This window comes from Rhipicephalus microplus, chromosome X, assembly GCF_043290135.1.
Source record: "Rhipicephalus microplus isolate Deutch F79 chromosome X, USDA_Rmic, whole genome shotgun sequence".
Classification (NCBI taxonomy): domain Eukaryota; kingdom Metazoa; phylum Arthropoda; class Arachnida; order Ixodida; family Ixodidae; genus Rhipicephalus; species Rhipicephalus microplus.
The window spans coordinates 40,954,884-40,972,386 of record NC_134710.1 but is presented as its reverse complement, the minus strand read 5'-3'; the positions used below and the strand labels follow the sequence as shown (position 1 = coordinate 40,972,386).

General features: G+C 45.0%; 1 protein-coding gene across 4 annotated transcripts in view; it reads left to right on the top strand.

Annotated features, from left to right (window-relative positions):
* The window catches only part of LOC119175844 (eukaryotic translation initiation factor 2-alpha kinase 3), an 87,585-nt gene that overhangs the window by 28,061 nt on the left and 42,021 nt on the right, over nt 1-17,503 (top strand). For all 4 annotated transcript variants that reach the window (XR_012886639.1, XM_075876282.1, XM_037426846.2 and 1 more), the window contains 2 exons: nt 652-774; nt 10,547-10,690. Coding sequence is in view for 3 of the 4 variants with exons in the window: in XM_075876282.1 (XP_075732397.1) it covers nt 652-774; nt 10,547-10,690 (267 nt within the window). In the remaining variant the exon portion in view is untranslated. The remainder of the gene's footprint in view (nt 1-651; nt 775-10,546; nt 10,691-17,503) is intronic.

The following is a 17,503-nucleotide window of genomic DNA, read 5'->3' as shown; positions in this document are numbered from 1 at the left end:
GGGTAAATAAAAACATTTAGCAATGTTCATGAATGGTGTCCTTCAAGGGCCCCTCATTAGGTCTTACCTGTTTGAGCTGACAAGTGCAGTGCTTACATTACATCCTCACAATCATGTCTGTCAAAGAGTTGCATTGCTACGTGCTACACAAAGAGCTAAAATTTCATACTGAGCATCATTTGCCTTTCTTTCGGATGTCGTTTTCAGGAATTTGGGGACAATGTATGATACCGAGTGTGTCTATGTAGGTGTTGGTGCTGCGAGATGTTCAATTGAGAGCCTCCATGTCTTCCCCACCTGTTGCATGGAGTAGTACACACACACATCATGATGTACTAATGTGTGTGTGTCTTATGATCCTCCCAACTCCAGCAGGAGAGAAATTAAGGAAGGTGTTAAGCTCGTGAAGGCTAGACAGGGCAAGTGGCAAGTGTGTGAAGCTTGCCTCCTAATGTCAGGTTTTCACACCACTTCAAAATATTTTTATGCCTGCTTGTAATGAACCATTTTGTAAGGAAAAATTTTTGTAGTACGGCCTGCTGCCAGAATATGAAAGATTGAGTGCCGCTGGGGTAATGGTGCCCACTGTTACACATCTAGACAGGTGCGTAATGGTCACAGTTTATTCTACTTGGGTTTTGTGACATGCAGGTATCTTGCAGACTTTGAGCCTGTTCGGTGCCTTGGCAAAGGTGGTTTCGGACTTGTTCTTGAGTCGCGCAACAAACTGGATGACTGCACGTATGCTGTGAAACGTATCTGCCTCCCAAACAAGTATGTAGTTCTGTATGCTAGCCTCCTTTCTCTTTCTCTGTTTTCGTGCCAGTACCACATCAGCGTACAAAATTCTGTTAAGTGTTTGCCTATCGCTGGTAAGTGACTATGACAATGTTTTGTTGAGCTTAGGTTTCGGCTTCAGTCCTTATTGTGGCAGATGCATTTTGGCGAGGTAAAATGTGAAACTGCTGGTGTTTTGAGATTTAGGTGCACATTGTAAAGGGACATGGATTTTAACTCGTTCACTGCCCCGTGGGTCATGGGCTGGGCTTCTCTTAGGTGGCCGCAATGTTACGATTATGCATCTGCTTGCTGATGCGATAACTTTGTGAAAACTAACACAGAGGTACAGTTCTTGTTGCATTCCGATGGAGGCGGAAATGTTGTAGGCCCGTGTGCTCAGATTTGGGTGCACGTTAAAGAACCCCAGGTGGTCGAAATTTCTGGAGCCCTCCACTACGGCTTTTCTATTAATCATATGGTGGTTTTGGGACCTTAAACCCCACATATCAATCATCAGTTCTTGTTGCAAGAGGCTATAAATAATCAGAAGAAAATTTTTTCTGGTGTTAGATGCCATGACCCACCGGTGACCCTCTGGTGAGTCAGGGCACACTTGGAAGACATGCCGAGTGACCCACTAGTCACTCCACACATAAAACGAGACCTCAAGAAAGCTTGCCACAGTGGACGTTCTAAATTAAAGAGGCCCTGCAATAATTATTTAGCGCAGTTAGAAAATGCTGCCTTTTGGTAGTAGAGGCTCCCGAGAACACATAAGTAAAATAAAAAAATATAGCGCAGCACTCGACCTGGAATTCGCAATCACTTCTCAAAGTCAGCTGAAAATCGCTTTCTCTTTTATCGACAAAAAACAGAATCTCTAAAATCAGTCATCACAGCCGTTCTATCAGCTATTAGCTGTTCTGAACATGGCGCGCTCGTTCGTTACAAGGATCGCCGCAAAAGGCCACGACATCTCCGCACGTGCACGCACGATCGTACTAAAAAGCTGCATATTCGAAAAAAAATATTGAAAAAAGTGCTCCAGGTCATGAGTGACATATTTTCTTTGCCTGTGCCATCCCTCCCTGCTTAGCTTCCAGTGCTTTTGTCGAGACAAAAGAAAGGAGAATGCGATTGCAGTGTTCGACAAATCTTTGTAACTCTGCTCATACTGGACGGATTCTCAAAATTTTCGCGGCAGTGAATTCGTGAATAAGCTCATTTAGTGAATCTATTCCATGACTACTTGAAAAAGTGTTGCAGGGCCCCCTAAAGGACTGAGAAAGTCCGAAAATAAATTAATATATTGAAAATGGTATATTCAGAATTTTTAAACATTATTCTGCCACTCCACCACACTTCGTGCAGGTCATGATTGATTTGTGGGGTTTAACGTCCCAAAACCACCATATGATTATGAGAGACGCCGTAGTGGAGGGCTCCGGAGATTTTGACCACCTGGGGTTCTTTAACGTGCACCCAAATCTGAGTACACGGGCCTACAACATTTCCGCCTCCATCGGAAATGCAGCCGCCACAGCCGGGATTCGAACCCGCGACCTGCGGGTCAGCAGCCGAGTACCTTAGCCACTAGACCACCATGGCGGGGCTTCGTGCAGGTCAAATGAATATTTTAGCTGTAATGCAGTTTCCAGTACTAGTGTTGGTAAATATGAAGCAAAGTCAGTAAATGAAGCGTCTTTTTTATTGCTTCACGGCTGTAACCGGAGTGGTTCTAGTTCATGGTGTAAGATATATACACTTCATGTGGGGACACTTCTCAAGTTGCTTGCGAGGCACATTTGACCAGATGAAGTAACAACAGTGTGCGTCCATTGGTATGTTCACTGCAGCGGATATCTCTTGGCAGGACGATGCAACTTCAAGAGATGAGATAAGCGCACAGCATTGTTACTTTATCTGGTCAGTTGTGGGCTGTGAGTGTCCTCACCTAAAGAGTATAGATCTTGCACCATGCGCTTGCCCAAATATGTTCCTAGAGGCTACTGCTAATTCAATTGCATTTGTGAATACAGTAGACTCCTAAGACGAAATCCAAGAGACCACGATCATTTGTTCGTCCAGCTGGGGAACTGAGGAACGTGAGGAGAATACAAGAAGACGAATGCTTTTTGCTGTTTTCTTTGCTGATAAAGCCGGCCCTTTCTCCACCTACAGGCTAGGAGTCTTATCAGACGTGCCCCCAAAAACCAAATGCTAACATGCCAAGCATGCTCAAATATGTTGCTTGAAAACACTGAGTGAGCTATTTATGATGGGTAGGAAAGGAACAAGAAAAAGCATTTATTTGGCTCAGCTTGATAAAAACGATGCTCTCAAGTAGAGTATTTAGGCTAATCTAACGAGTACAGTAAAACCTCATTAAGGGGGCAGACTGGTCTTAGACATTTCTTGTTTATTTCTTCAGTGACCTTGATCAAACTGCACAGGATTATGCAGTTTTTTCTGCTGATTTCAAATATTTAATTAATTTTCCTGTAACTGATCTTGTTCCTGAGATAACTGAAGTTCACTTCCTATTGTTTAAGGCCGCCATAGAAAAAAAAGTGCTGAATTAAAAGTGATATTTAGGGTATGCCAACGTAGTCTAATGACTATAGAATGAAAGTAGTAAGAGATTTTTGTTTTTAGGCCTTTCTTGGTTATTTTACAGCAAAATAAACTATCAATTTGCAAAAGCAGTTGGAATTGTATTACAATTTTGATGAGTAATAATTAAACTTGTGCTCTAAATTTTGTTCCCATACTTGCATTCTACACACATATAGGTTTTCATTGCAAAAAAGAATTTTTGTTGTACCTGCCTGAGCTGCAGAGATATTGAGGCCTCAAAATTGAACAGTTGTAAATTTACTTTTTTGAGAAAAATGGAAAAAACTGAAAACACACAGCTTCTTCAAAAAGCAACAATCATGGTGCGCATGTTTTGCAATCCTCATAAAGGTGCTCATAAGTTCATAGCACAGCTTCTAACACAGGTGCCAGCCAATTATAAAGAAGCCTCGAAGTTAGTTCCCCCACTTTTTTGCAGGTTCTGCATGTTAACAGCACGGAGAATCTGGACAGTTAGAATGACATTACAAAAAAAATTAACATTTCCTGGTGTAGGAAAGTTTGCACAGAGATAGAAAAATACTTGCAGATACTTGCAGAAACCAAATATGTCAATTTTAAGAAATGAATTTTTGTCACTTTTTGGTCCCAAAGACCGGTCTGCCTCCTTAATTTGAACTCTGTTATTTTGAAATCATGCTTAACCCTTTAATGCCTGAATTATAAAACTGCTGAAGAAAATAAAAATTGTTTTCATTTTCTGGCATTAAATAGCAACCTTTAATGCATTCTTTTGTGTATGTTACAAATTCTCCACATGTCACAGAAGCGAGGACCTTGTAATGAAAAACGTGCTTCAGACGTGCTACACAACATGTCATGTGCCACGTCTTGAGCGTGTACACACAAAATAAACAAAATTACCAAAGATGGAACTTGCGTCAGCCAGGCGAGAAAGAATGAAGAAGTGAACGCTCTTGGATGCGCTTCACGCTCTCCGCCATCAGCTCCAAAACAATTGGTTCTAGTAAAAACATATTTTACACATGATAGCGCTAGATTTTTCATACTGAAAGCTACGTTCCCCGTCAGTACTTGACAGCCGGCATTAAAGGCGGCATGCATTCTGTAATTTGCTTGCTCGAAGTTTTTCGGTATGTCGCGAATTTGTGACATTAGGCAGTAATGGGTGAATTCTAAGTATTTCCGTGGTCCCGCATTTTGCCATGAAAGTCTGAGCAGATAATTTGAAGCGGCGGTCAGCACCAGTCCGGTTACTTCAATAACTTTGGGTGCCGTGTGCCTATTCCCATTCCCGATTTCGCCGCACATCTGCGGAAACGAGGGCCTTTAAGTGCCAAAATGTTACGCAAACAAAGCGATACTAATGAGTGGCACCTTACGCACCCCAGTTTAGTGGCTTCTAGAGCAAAAAAGGAAAAAAAAAAAAAACTGGTTTCGTGGTCAATCAAACGTGTGCCTGCAGAAAACAAGACATGCTTGACTGCAATACAGTGGTGATGCGCGGGCAGCATATTACATGTTTCTCACTTCGTCAGTGCGTCATGATTTACCCATTCTTTCTGGGATCGTGAAGAATTTTATGGCATCTTCGACTGGCGGCACCAATGGCGTTTTTTTGTGCACTCGGTGTGCGTTGCAGCATGTTCGGCTGGGCTGGCCACAACACGAGTGCACGCCACCACGGCACCGTGGTGGTCGACGGTGGAGCATGGTGCAATCTTGGAGCCAACGCGCGCTGGCAGACGAAGCGCTGCACTCTAAAAAATAGCGAGTAAAAAGTGTGTCTTTTTGTCCCACAACAATAATCGTCATCTATATTGCGTTCCATCCTTGCGCTGTCGCCCCGCGCCCGGTACATTCCGGTCACGATCGACATGCCCATTATCAGGGTTACATTGCATTCTCGAGTTTTCCGAAAGGAAAACTCGAGAATGCAATGTAACCCTGATAATGGGCATGTTCTTGAAAACTCGCGCAGAGTTTTCAAGAAAGGAAGCGCACGCAAGCCTGATGACGATTATTGTTGTGGGACAAAACGACACCCTTTTTACTCGATATTTTTTTAGAGTGTGGTCTTCCATCATAGAAGGTGTAATTTACAGCTGGCACTGGCACAGAACACATCCGGGCGGGACAGAAAACATGCGTGAGGTTACATCGTTCGATCGTACTCGCACAAGGCTACCTCTGTTGCCAGGATTGCACTGGACACCGAAGGGGATGTGAAAAGTACCGAAACCCTCGTTGAGTTGGTACAGAACTGATGCAGCACAACTGCCTGGAGAATGGACGCGCACCCATTGGACAAGTAGCGTCTCGCAAGTGTCTCTCATTGTTTGGTTTTCTGTTGTTTTTGTGCTCTTATTCAAAGTACGAACAAGACGCTGGAACTTGTCGTCTGCTGAATGGCGTCTGTTGCGGACGGCGCTGCTGTTGTGAATTCGAGTTTTGTGGTTCACGCGTTCACCTGGCCCATAGTTGGGTGTGAAACTCAGACTGTGTTTGACGTAACTTCTTTTCCACCGTCACGGTGCCAGTGCACCTCAGCCGGAGATGCTATTAATCGCGAATTTCGCTATGTATGCGAACCTCCGATTGCCGGTGGCTCCAGTAATTTGCACACTTGCACTGCTGGCGAAGTTCTTGCCTGCAATGTCTACTTCGAAAACTAAGTTTGAAAGCTTCAATGAACATGTTTTCCAGCCAAAACATATTGCAAATTTTGTCACACTGGCCATTATGAAAATTTTTATTTTACCAAAAACAATCGCCGAATGGTCACATCATGACGTGCTGATGCAGCGAGGAGCAGGCGACATGCTGCCCGCGTGTAATTACTGTGCTCCAGTGAAGCGCATCTCGTTTTCCACAGGCACACATTTCAGTTGATCACGTCAGCGCTATCTCTTTCTTTTTTCTTTTTCTGGTGGCAGCAGTGAGGCCCGCCATTCCTCCATGTTTGTGGCAAAAATTGAGACCAGGTATTGTGGGAAAACGAAACCGTTGGAGCCGCAAGCTAGCTGGCACAGCAAATGATCAGACCTGATTACTTAGAATAATTGCAAGTTCCTTGAATCCCATTTTTGTATGCTCTGTTAATCAAAAGCCTCCTTAATTTGAAGATTTCTCACGGCCCCAGTGACTTCGAATTAGTGAGGTTTTACTGTACTTGATTTTGCTAGTTCATAATAAGTATGATCATGAATAAATTCCTACCACATTTTAACAATAGAACTAGCACGACCCTATTTTGACGATTAGAAATAGATAAATAGAGAGAGACAAGCACAGTTTGCCTTCAAAAGAATGAAAAATTTATTCTTCTGGCTCTTGACCTTCTAAGAGGCTGTTTTACTGGCTTTGCTATCACTTTTGGACACGCCTTCATTGCATACCACTACCTTGACAAAGCCAATATACGCCAAGTTGCTTATGAAAGTGTGCAAGCTTTTCTTTGAGGTTGGGATATTTTCTTATTTTCAGCCATCAGTAAATTTTTCTGAAAGACATGCAGCTGAAGATCTTCGTTTACGCTACGCACGGTCACAAGCCTCAGGCACGCAAAAAAGACACACCGCAGCTATATTTAGTGTGCAAAATGACCTTCCTTTGTCGTGCACTTTCATAATGAAAGTGGCGCATCACAATTTGCTGCATTTCACTGGGAACAGACACAACACACACAGGCCCTATGCAAAGTAACGCAAACTGACCACAAGATGTGCTCAGGTGCCATTGTGTGATGGCAACGACAATGCATCTGACTTTTCTGATGGGAGTGCTAGTGCCACATATGTGGTTTTGGTTTCATGTGGTTATAAAGCACAGGCAATCTTTGCTCCCGTTTTCACTTTGATTTAGCTTTTTTTCACTCACTTTCCTGCATTTTCCCCTCTAGCTAAGCGCTTGTGTTCTTCTGTTCTTCACTGTACTCCAGCTGAGGAACGTGAGGAGAATGCAAGAAGACAAAAGCTTTTTGCTGTTTTCTTTGCTGATAAATCCAGCCTTTTCTCCACCTACAGGCTAGGAGTCAGGGAGATACTAGCTTTATGTGCTGACCTTTCTTTTCCACTTACTGGCTTTCTCCCTCCATGTCACAATTCACTTTCGATTTGCTTTGTGTCTTTGCGCTAGGAAGGTGTTTGTGTTCTTTCCTTCTTTCCCATTTTGCTTTCTCCTGTTCACCTGAATGCCCCCATAAAGACTATAACGTTACTATTACGAAAATGAATTCGACAAGAATAGAACTAACCCCAAAAGGCAGTGGCAGCTGCTCAACTCCTTCCTTAACAAGTCATCTGCTAATGTCCCTCTAACCAAAATCGACTACATTGGATCCACCTTCTCTGAGCCCAAAGAAATTGCCACTGTTTTTCGGAATACTTTTCTTCCGTCTATACTAACCACCGCCCCCATGCGCATTCGTATACTTCTCTGGGACGTACCACGCAGTCATTCTTTATTTTCCCAACAACACCACACGAAGTCTTTTCCACTATTGCTAATCTAAAAAATACAGGGCCTGGGTTAGATGACATTTGTGTAAGGCATTTAAAACTGGTTGTACATTTAGTTTCTGATAATTAGTGTCATATTATCAACCTTATGTTTAAACAGGTTTATTTCCTTCATTCTTAAAAAATGCTAAAGTAATTCCAGTTTTTAAAAAAGGCAATAAACAAACAGCTTCCAACTACCGTCCAATTTCAATTCTTTCCTGCCTCAGCAAACTAGTAAAAAAATTGTTTGTTAAACGTCTGACTATTATTATAAAGACAGCCAATTTGGTTTCCGTCCAGGTAGGTCAACAAATCTAGCTGTGCTGTCTCTAACTGATTACATAAAGAAAAGTATCGATTTGGGAAATTTAGTGGGTTCGATTTTTTTAGATGTCATTAAAGCCTTTGACACTGTAAATCATCAAGTCTTATTGCATAAACTTCAGTCCTATGGAATAACTGGCCCTGCGCTTACATTTTTAAAAAATTACCTACTTGACCGACAGTACACAGTACACGCCGCATATACCTTCTCTACAATGAAATATGTTAACCAAGGAGTATCGCAGGGCTCACTATCGGGTCCTTTGCTATTTATTTTGAATGATCTTCCTGATGTTCTTAGCTCTTTTGACAGTGGTCACTGTGTTCCATATGCTGATGACACAACAATATCTTCATCTGATAAAAACATTGATGCTCTTGTTTCAAAGTTAAATCTTTCATTAAGTGCCCTCATGAATTGGTGCAGCAGTAATCACTTAGTTATCAACCCCACAAAAACTAAATTTATGGTGTTTAAAAGTGCTCAGAGGTCATTATCTACTATTCCCTTAATACAACTTGGTATTCATTCCATTTCTGCTTGTTCTGATGTCGTCTTTCTTGGCATACATCTTGACCCATGCCTTTCGCAGTCACTTTAACCATCCTAAGCAGAAGACGGCGTTTGGTATCCGCGCATTAATCAAAGCTCGTCCTTTCTTTTCCCGTGAAGCCCTGCTGGCGCTGTATTTTGCGTTAATTCATAGTCATATTACTTACGGTGTAGTCTCATGGGGCAACACTTATGCTTGTCATTTATCATCAATACAGCACATTCAAAATCAGTCAATCCGCATTGTCACTTCTAGTTCTGCGCAATCGAACGCCTACACATTACTACGCTCTTACAATATCTTGCCAGTAAATCTTTTGTTCCGGTTGAATCTTGTGACCTTATTCCACAAATTGCTGTATAATCAACTGGCATTCCTATTTATTGCATCTGATCTTTTGCAGAATAATAATGTGACCAGGTTTGTGGCTGATAAAAATTTCCTGTTACCCCCCCCGCTCATACTAATTATGGGCAAAAAACTTCCGCTTTCAGTGCGATATCCTTTTGGAATGCGTTACCTTCTAGCATTAGGTGTTGCACTTCATTTCCTTTATTCAAAAAGTCCCTCAAAAATCATTTCCTCGAATAACCATACTTGTGATCGTTTACCTGTTTGACTCGTTTGTTCTTCAGTTCTTTTTATGCCATGTTGCGTGTTTTGGCTTGATTTGTGATGTAAAAGTGTATTTTGATGTCCGTATATTGTAAGAATTTTCTGTTGCTCCGTATAAATTTTACCGTCATTTTGTATCGACAAACTGAGGGTCCCACTAAAGTCTCTGGCTCGGGGACCCTCATCTGTATATCCTAGATTTTGTAACTTGTTTTTGGAAATAATAAAACTTGAAGCTTGAAACTTAAACTTGAAACGTTCGTTGCGCAGAATCTCGTGGCATCTTCGGCTGAGGTGCACTGGTAACATGACGGTGAAAAGGAAGTTACATCAAACACTGCCCAAGTTTCACGCCTCGCTATGGGCCAGCCGAACGTGTGAACCACAAAACTCGAATCTGTTACAGCAGTGCTGTATGCGAGAGACGTCATTTAGCAGACGACAATTTCCAGCATCGTGTTTGTGCTGGTTATAAGAGGGCAAACAACAGAAAATCAAACAATGAGAGACACTTGCGAGACGCTACATGTCCTGTGGGTAAGCATCTGTTCTCTAGGCGGTTGTGCTGCATCGATTCTGTACCAACTTGACGAGGGTTACGATAATTTTCGCATCCCTTTCAATGTCCAATGAAATCCTGGCAGCAAAAGTAGCCTTGTGTGAGTACGGTCGCACGATGTAAGCTCACGCACGTTTCCCATGCCGTCCAGCCGTGTTGTGCGGCAGCGCCAGCTCTAAATTACGCCTGCAATGATGGAACGTCACCGCGTCGTCTGCCAGCGCGCGCGGGCTGATGGGATCGCACCACGCTTTACCGTCGACCTCTGCGGTGCTGCCGTGGCGTGCACTCATGTTGTGGCCGGCCCAGTCGAACATGCGGCATTGCACGCGTGGTGCCCAGATGAACAAACGACACGGCACGAGTGCACAGAAAACGCCACCAGTGCCGCCAGGCGAAGATATCATCAGTCATTGTCGGTCACTGCGATAGTTCGTCTTAACAGAAGAAGCCTGTTATGCAGTTCTCCTTAATTAAGCAGATTTTTTTTTGCATTGGATCTATGGGAAATCAAACAAACCCTATTATTCGTCTTAAGAGAGTTCGTCTTAAAGGTAGTTTACTGTATTCTGATACTTTGTGGGGCTCTATGTGGTGCTCTGTTGTTGTTGCAGCCCTGAAGCTCGCGACAAGGTGATGAGGGAGGCAAAAGCACTGGCTAAGTTGGATCATTCCGGCATTGTGCGATACTATAACGCCTGGCTGGAAAGCCCACCTCCTGGGTGGCAAGAACACCAGGATGATGTGTGGCAAGGAAGGTGGGTATGAGTTGCACTGTCTATGCCATCTTACCCAACTGCCCACGTATGTGGAGCAGTTTCGTGTTAGTTTCTTGCCTACAGACAGGTTGGGGGAGCCCCCCTCCTCCCCCACTACTCCCAATCATCTAAGGGGGCCCCATATCTTTACTTAGCAGGGCCTGACCTATAATTGTTTAATGTGCAGGTTATGGTCATGTAAGTTCTTGCTGATAGGGGCAGCTAAGGATATGCTGAATTTCCCCTGAAAAGCTAGGTACCAAAGGCATCATCTTCATTTGTGCATCCATTGTGAAGCAGCTCTTCTTTTGCATTTGACCAATTGGAGGTAAGGGAGGGGGGGGGGGGGGGGCTGTGATGAAACTTGGCCTTCCATTAGTGGAGGACCCTGTATGATTCTATGTCACCTGGTCACACAGTGCTTTTTTAAAATTTAGCCCACTTTTATTGCTGACTGAGAAAATTAAAGCCACAGTAGGTACTATTAGGGAAAGAAAACAGTCATACACTTAAAATAGGCTGTTAAATGTCATCATTTTATATTTTGTCGTGAAAAGAAAAGCAGTTATTAGTTGCGTATTGTTAAGGAATTTTCTAAGCCCTTGGTAAAAAGTACTCAGAGTTGCTCAAGAGGATAGTGAACATCAAGTTGGTCGCAGTTTTGTAAAAGGCATGTCAAGTTGTTTAAGCTTAGCACAAGTTTGCAAAAACACTCTGTACAGGCCTTTTCGTCAGGGCTCAAGATGCTACCTGTTTGGGCTGTCGCACGTAAATAAAAGGCATGTGTACAGTAAAAGCTCGCTGATTCGGAAAATCGGATAATTCTGACATGTCATCTAGTCCCTGTAAATATACTGTCGTGTACTAGTGACAGCATGGAAGACGGGAGACTGGGAGGCTCGTAAGAATGGGAGAGAGCACGTTGATTGAGCAGACTTGCGCCATCAAGGAAAAAGCAGCACACTTCGGTTTCGGTGGCAGGGAACTATGTGTTAGGCGGCCGACGGGGGATAGATAGCACGCGAAATTTTTAGGCAGCGTCTACCACTCGAGACACGCCCCTCGAAACAGCTTCGTGCGCGTGACCGCGATCATGTCAGATAAATTAGCGACATGTGTCATATCACCAAAAGATTTAAAGCTGCTGGCCGGCATGCACAAAGCAAGCAAAAAAATGCTTCGTGGCATTACTCTCCCCTAAAGAAGAGCATCGCCCCTATGCTAAAAGGATTGCATGCACAAAGGTAAACACGGACGTAAACACGAATCGCACACCACACACAAAAAAGGTAACTAGAAGTGCAAATACAAAGTCTCTTTTAGCGCTCTTGGTACGGCTTTAGACGGACGATGTGCACAACTTCTGGTCGTGCACGACGTCCCTGAGATGCGCTAACATCATCAGTAACCACTTTGTAGTCCAGTTGACCGACTCGATGGACTACTTTGTATGGGTCGAAATAATAGTGCAAGAGTTTTTTGTTTAATCTACGGCGGCAAATAGGTGCCTAAATTCATACTCTGTCACCTGACTTGTATGTCACTTCGCATCTTTGGAGGGTGTAGCGTCGGGGGTCGGTGCGCTGCTGGTCTTATATGCATAGCCACGCAAGCTGCCGGGCTTCTTCTGTACGTTGGAGGTAGGCGGCGACACCTAGGTCGTCCTGATCAGTTGCTTTAGGGAGTGGCGTCCCTTCTGTGGACAAGTTTGAAGGACGTCATTTTGGTGGTCTCCTGCACTGCGATATTGTAGGCAAAGACCACATCAGGTAGAATCAAATCCCAGGTTTTGTGCTGTGGGTTCATAGATGGCGAGCATAGCGGCAATGATCTTGTTCAGGCATTCCGTGAGACCATTTGTTTGCGGATGATGCGCAGTTGTTTGGTGATTTGTGCGAGTGTAATGTAGGATGGCCTGAGTTAGCTTTGCTGTAAACGCTGTTCCCCTGTTTGTGATGAGCACCTCAGGGGCTCCGTGTCACAGAAGAACTGATTCCATGAAAAATTTGGCAACTTCCACCGCTGTTCCGTTTGGTAAGGGCTTCGATATGGCGTAATGTGTGAAGTAATCTGTCGCTGCTATAATCCACTTGTTACCTGATGTTGACTGGGAAAAGGGGCCCAGCAGGTTGTGGGGGTCTCGGAAATGGAGAGAGCGCCACGCTCTTGGAGTGAACGGACACAGTTAACATGGTCGGGTCAAACCAAATCAACACATTTATTTAACTACTTTTAGCTCGACGATATCGCCAGCCAAATTAATGTACATCAATTGTGATCAACACGCTCAGAAAACCTTACACAATATTACACAACACTTAACAACATGACAAACACATTGCCAATGCTTGACTCACCACGAGGGCCCTGGCAGACGACCCACGATGTAGTCCTCCGTGGACCGCCACAAGAGCCAACTGCTCGCTCTAACCGCCACACGCAAAACAGGCCTGCTTCTTTCTCATGTGCCACCACGCAGGCTTGCTGCCAGGCGTCACTGCCGCCAGGCGTCACTGCCGGTGCTACCTTTCTAATCATGATGATGATAATGGTGGTGATACAAACGCTCGCGAGCACCTCGCCACCTTCCGCTTGGTAGTTGTAAGCTTTTAATGTGGCCTATACACGAGACACATGCGCCACGAGGCGCAAACAACTTTACAGGGGGTTTTAACACACCCACAAGGTTCATAACGATCTGTTGAAATGGTTGAATTGGCTGTAGGAATCCAGCTGGTCTTGTTGGTGGTGGTGTTTTGTGGCACTGACATTCCCGGCAACTCTTTACATAACGCGCAACATCTGCAGTGAGACGAAGTCAGTAGTACCTCTGTTGGATTCTGTGGAGGGTACAAGCAAAACTAAGATGGCCAGCGGTGGGTTCATCGTGTATGGCTTGTAGAATTTCCGCTCGGAGGCTGCTTAGGACGACTAGAAGGTAGGTGGTCTTATTGGGTTCAAACGTCCTTTTCACGACCACTTCGTTTCGCACTCTGAAGGACGGTAAGCCACGCCTGAATGTTGCAGAAGGATTGGAGGATTCACCGTCCAGGTACTTGATGAGTTCTTACAGGTTGGGGTCTGAGCGCTGCTGTTGTGTGAAAGTGCTGGTGCTGATAGGCCCAACAAAAGCATCTTCATCGTCGTGCTTTGGAGGTTTGCCGACAGGAGCTTGTAACAGGCAGTCTGCAGAGTCAGAGTGCTTACGGCCAGACGTATAGACCATCCTCACGTCGAACTCGTGAAGCTGTAGGCTCTATCAAACTAGGCGGCTGGATGGGTGTTTCAGATTAGCAAGCGAGCACAACGCGTGATAATTAGTCACAACCTTGAAGGGCCTGCCTTACAAGTACGGTTGGAATTTTGACGTGGCCCAAACTATCGCCAGACACTCCTTCTCTGTCGTAGAATAGTTAGCCTCTGAATTCAACTGAAAACAGCTAGTGTATGCTATGACAGTCTTGTAGCCTTCTTTATTCTGGACAAGAACAGCGCTGAAGTCGATGCCGCTCGTGTCCGTATGAATTTCAGTTTCGGCGTTTTCGTCGAAGTGTCCAAGCATAGGCAAGGACTGTAAAGTGCGCTTAAGTTCTTTGTTCGAATATGTCCCGTTGTGCATCTGCCCATATGAAAGACACGTCTAACTTGGTCAGCTCAGTCAGAGGCGCAGCAATGTGCGAAAACTTCCTGATGAACCGTCGGTAATATGTGCATAGCCCTAAAAACCTGTGCACCGCTCTCTTGTCTGCTGGCTGAGGAAACTGTGCGATAGCATCTGTTTTTCTGCGAATCTGGGTGTACCCCGTCTTTGCTTATGTGACCAAGAAACTAACTCCTCGTAGGCGAAGTGGAATTTTTCTGACTTCAGACTTAGCCCTAATGTTGTGATTGCATCCAATACTGTTCGAAGTCTTTTCAAGTGATCACTAAAGTTGGATGAGAACATGGTAACATCATCCAAGTATACCAGACAGATTTGCCACTTCAGACCTGAGAGTACCGTGTCCATTACCCGCTGGAAGGTTGCTGGGGCAAAACAAAGTCCGAATGGCATCGCCTTGAACTCGTACAGCCCATCCGGTGTGATGAAGGCGGTCTCTTTCCAATCTCTTTCGTTGATTCTGATTTGCCAATACCCGGTCTTCAGATCCATGGACAAAAAGTACTTTGCATTGCTGAGGCAATCCAATGTATCATCTATCTGGAATAAGGGGTATACGTTCTTCTTGGTCACGCTATTAAACCGGCGATAATTGACGCAATATCGAAGACTTCCATCCTTCTTTTCGACAAGGACGACCAGCACTTCCCAAGGGCTCTTAGATGGTTGAATCACATCGTCATGCGATATTTAGTCTATTTGCTCTCGGATGGCTTGGCATTCACACGCTGACATACAATAAGGGCTTTGGCGGAGGGGGTGGATATATTCTTGTGTTATAATTTGGTGTTTTGCAATCAACGTTAGTTGGACCTTTGAAGAAGTAGGGAAGCAGTTGCCGTAACTTCGAATAAGGTTCTGGAGCAGTTCTTGCCTGTGCTGGGGCAGTGAAGGGTTAATGTTGAATGTCGGCTCCGAGCTTTGGGGCTGTGTGGTCACTGCTGTCAGGTCTGATGGGGCGAGGGCGGTGCTCACTTTGGCAATTTCTTTCACTCCTCGCATTTCGATTCTTTCACTCCTCGCATTAGGTACCCAACCTTTTTGTCTTCTGTCATGTTTTGGTCTGCTCACAGAAAAATACGTTTCAGTTCTTTGACATACAGGTTTACAGTCTTATTGGGTTGTTTGGTCCTTGATTCAAGGAGCAGCTGAGTCCTTTCTTTTCGCATGATGCTGGTGAAAGTCCTGAGCACCTCATTAATTAAAATATTCCATGGGGTCAGTTAAGTCTTGTGGTTTTTGTACAATGTTTTGGAAGGCCCGTCTAGCGAAAAGTACACGTATTGCAGCTTTATTTCTTCATCCATCCCACCTGTTGATTGTAGCCACCTGTTCAAATAGGTCCAGCCATTCTTCTGGGTCTTCAGCGGGCATAACCATGGAAAGTTGGGGGCATGCGGGACTGTTGCAAAATAATGGGGGTGGATGTCGGCGGTCACTCATGGTGTATGCGGAAGCTCTTTTTCGTGGTCGCGTGGGATCTGGTAGCAGTCCCAGCTCAGGTGGTAAGTTTCGGAGACGCCAACTGCTTCGAGTAGGTACCTTCAGCGTCCTTGTTCTCTGTGGTGGCCATTGCAGGATTACTCTTGTGCATACCACGCACCTCAACTAGATGTCACGTACTAGTGATGGCACAGAAGACAGGGAGGCTTGTAACAATGGAAGAGAAAACGTTTATTAGGCGGGCTTGCGCCACTAAGAAAAAAACTGCACAGCTCGGTTTTGGTGGTGGGGAACGATGTGTTCAGCAGCCGTCGGGCGATAGCACGCTGAATTTCCAGGCAGCGTCAATCACTTGAGACACGCCCCCTGGAACAGCGTCAAGCACCTGACCGCGATCATGCCAGATAAATTGCGACATGTGTTGGTATTATCAAAAGAGATAAAGCTGCTGGCTGGCATGCACAAAACAAGCAACAAAATGCTTCGCGGCACTTTGATACCGGGTGCTTGTTATTTTGGACAGATTTGACCGCGAATTGGAAAATTTTGCAACTTTCGGGCCCCTGGTGAGGCTCGAGAACAAAACGAAACAGAGAGACCCATTCGGAACAAAAGTGAACCTCAAATGCAGCACTGCCATGAACATCAATTATTGACTTGGCTTGACTCGAGACTGGTCAAACATCTTTTCTTTGCGTATGGGTTTGGCGGTGTTATTTTGTTGCTTTGTTCTCGTTGGTGTGCGACATCGTTGAGCAGTTGATTATCATTTTGTTGAGGAACGATTCAGTCTGGTTCTTTAGCTTGATGTTACAGGTGCTTTCTGTGCCGAGTTCCTGTGTGACCGCACTCTCCGCTGATGGCAATGCTGGCGAAGCAGCCCAAGTACGAGGCCAAGGACTTATTTTGCGTGTCCTGAAAAATGGGCTCTCCAACAAGAGGTGAAGAAGTTCAATGTTAAAAGAAGTACTCCTAATCGTCGACCTCGGCAGGCAAGAGAATCCTTGACAAGGTCGGCATGTCTTCTAGGCTTACAGAGGAATGGCGAACAACACTGAGTCGGGAAACAAGGGCGACCTACATGGTGGGGCCCTTCCCGCTAAACGTACGTCCACAACCTAACGAGGGTAGGAGCAAAGCCCGTGCACGAGCCATCCTGAATAGAGTTTCGGATGATATTGACTCTGCCGTGTTTGTCGACGCAGCGCAGTACGGTAACAGTAGAATGTTCGTGCTGTCGGTTATAGACAGGAGGGGAGTGCTTCGCTCCTCCGCCTCGGTAAAGGCGGCCACCCCGGTTATAGCATAGCAAATCGCGGTTGCGCGGGCCTTGTCCGACCCAGAGCGTTCCTATATTTACACTGCCTCAAGAGACGCAATTAGAGCTTACCAATCGGGCAACCTCGCTCGAGAGGCGGCCTCCATTCTAGAATAGAGGGCTTGTCCAGGTTATCATGTTATCACTTGGTTTCCTGCACACATGGGGAAGAACGTTCTCGAAGATTTCCCAAACCTCAACAAGCTGGCCCATGATCGTGCGCGAGTACATGATGAACTGTGTGCACTCCTCCTACATACAGACAGAGAGAGATGAACTCTTGAATTCATTGGTTTCGGAAGCCGCCTGAAGCAGGAAAGCCCACCTAACCACGGCCATGGCGGGGTCTCCCCGATTCTCGAAGAAAACTCGCGCATCAAACTAAACCCAC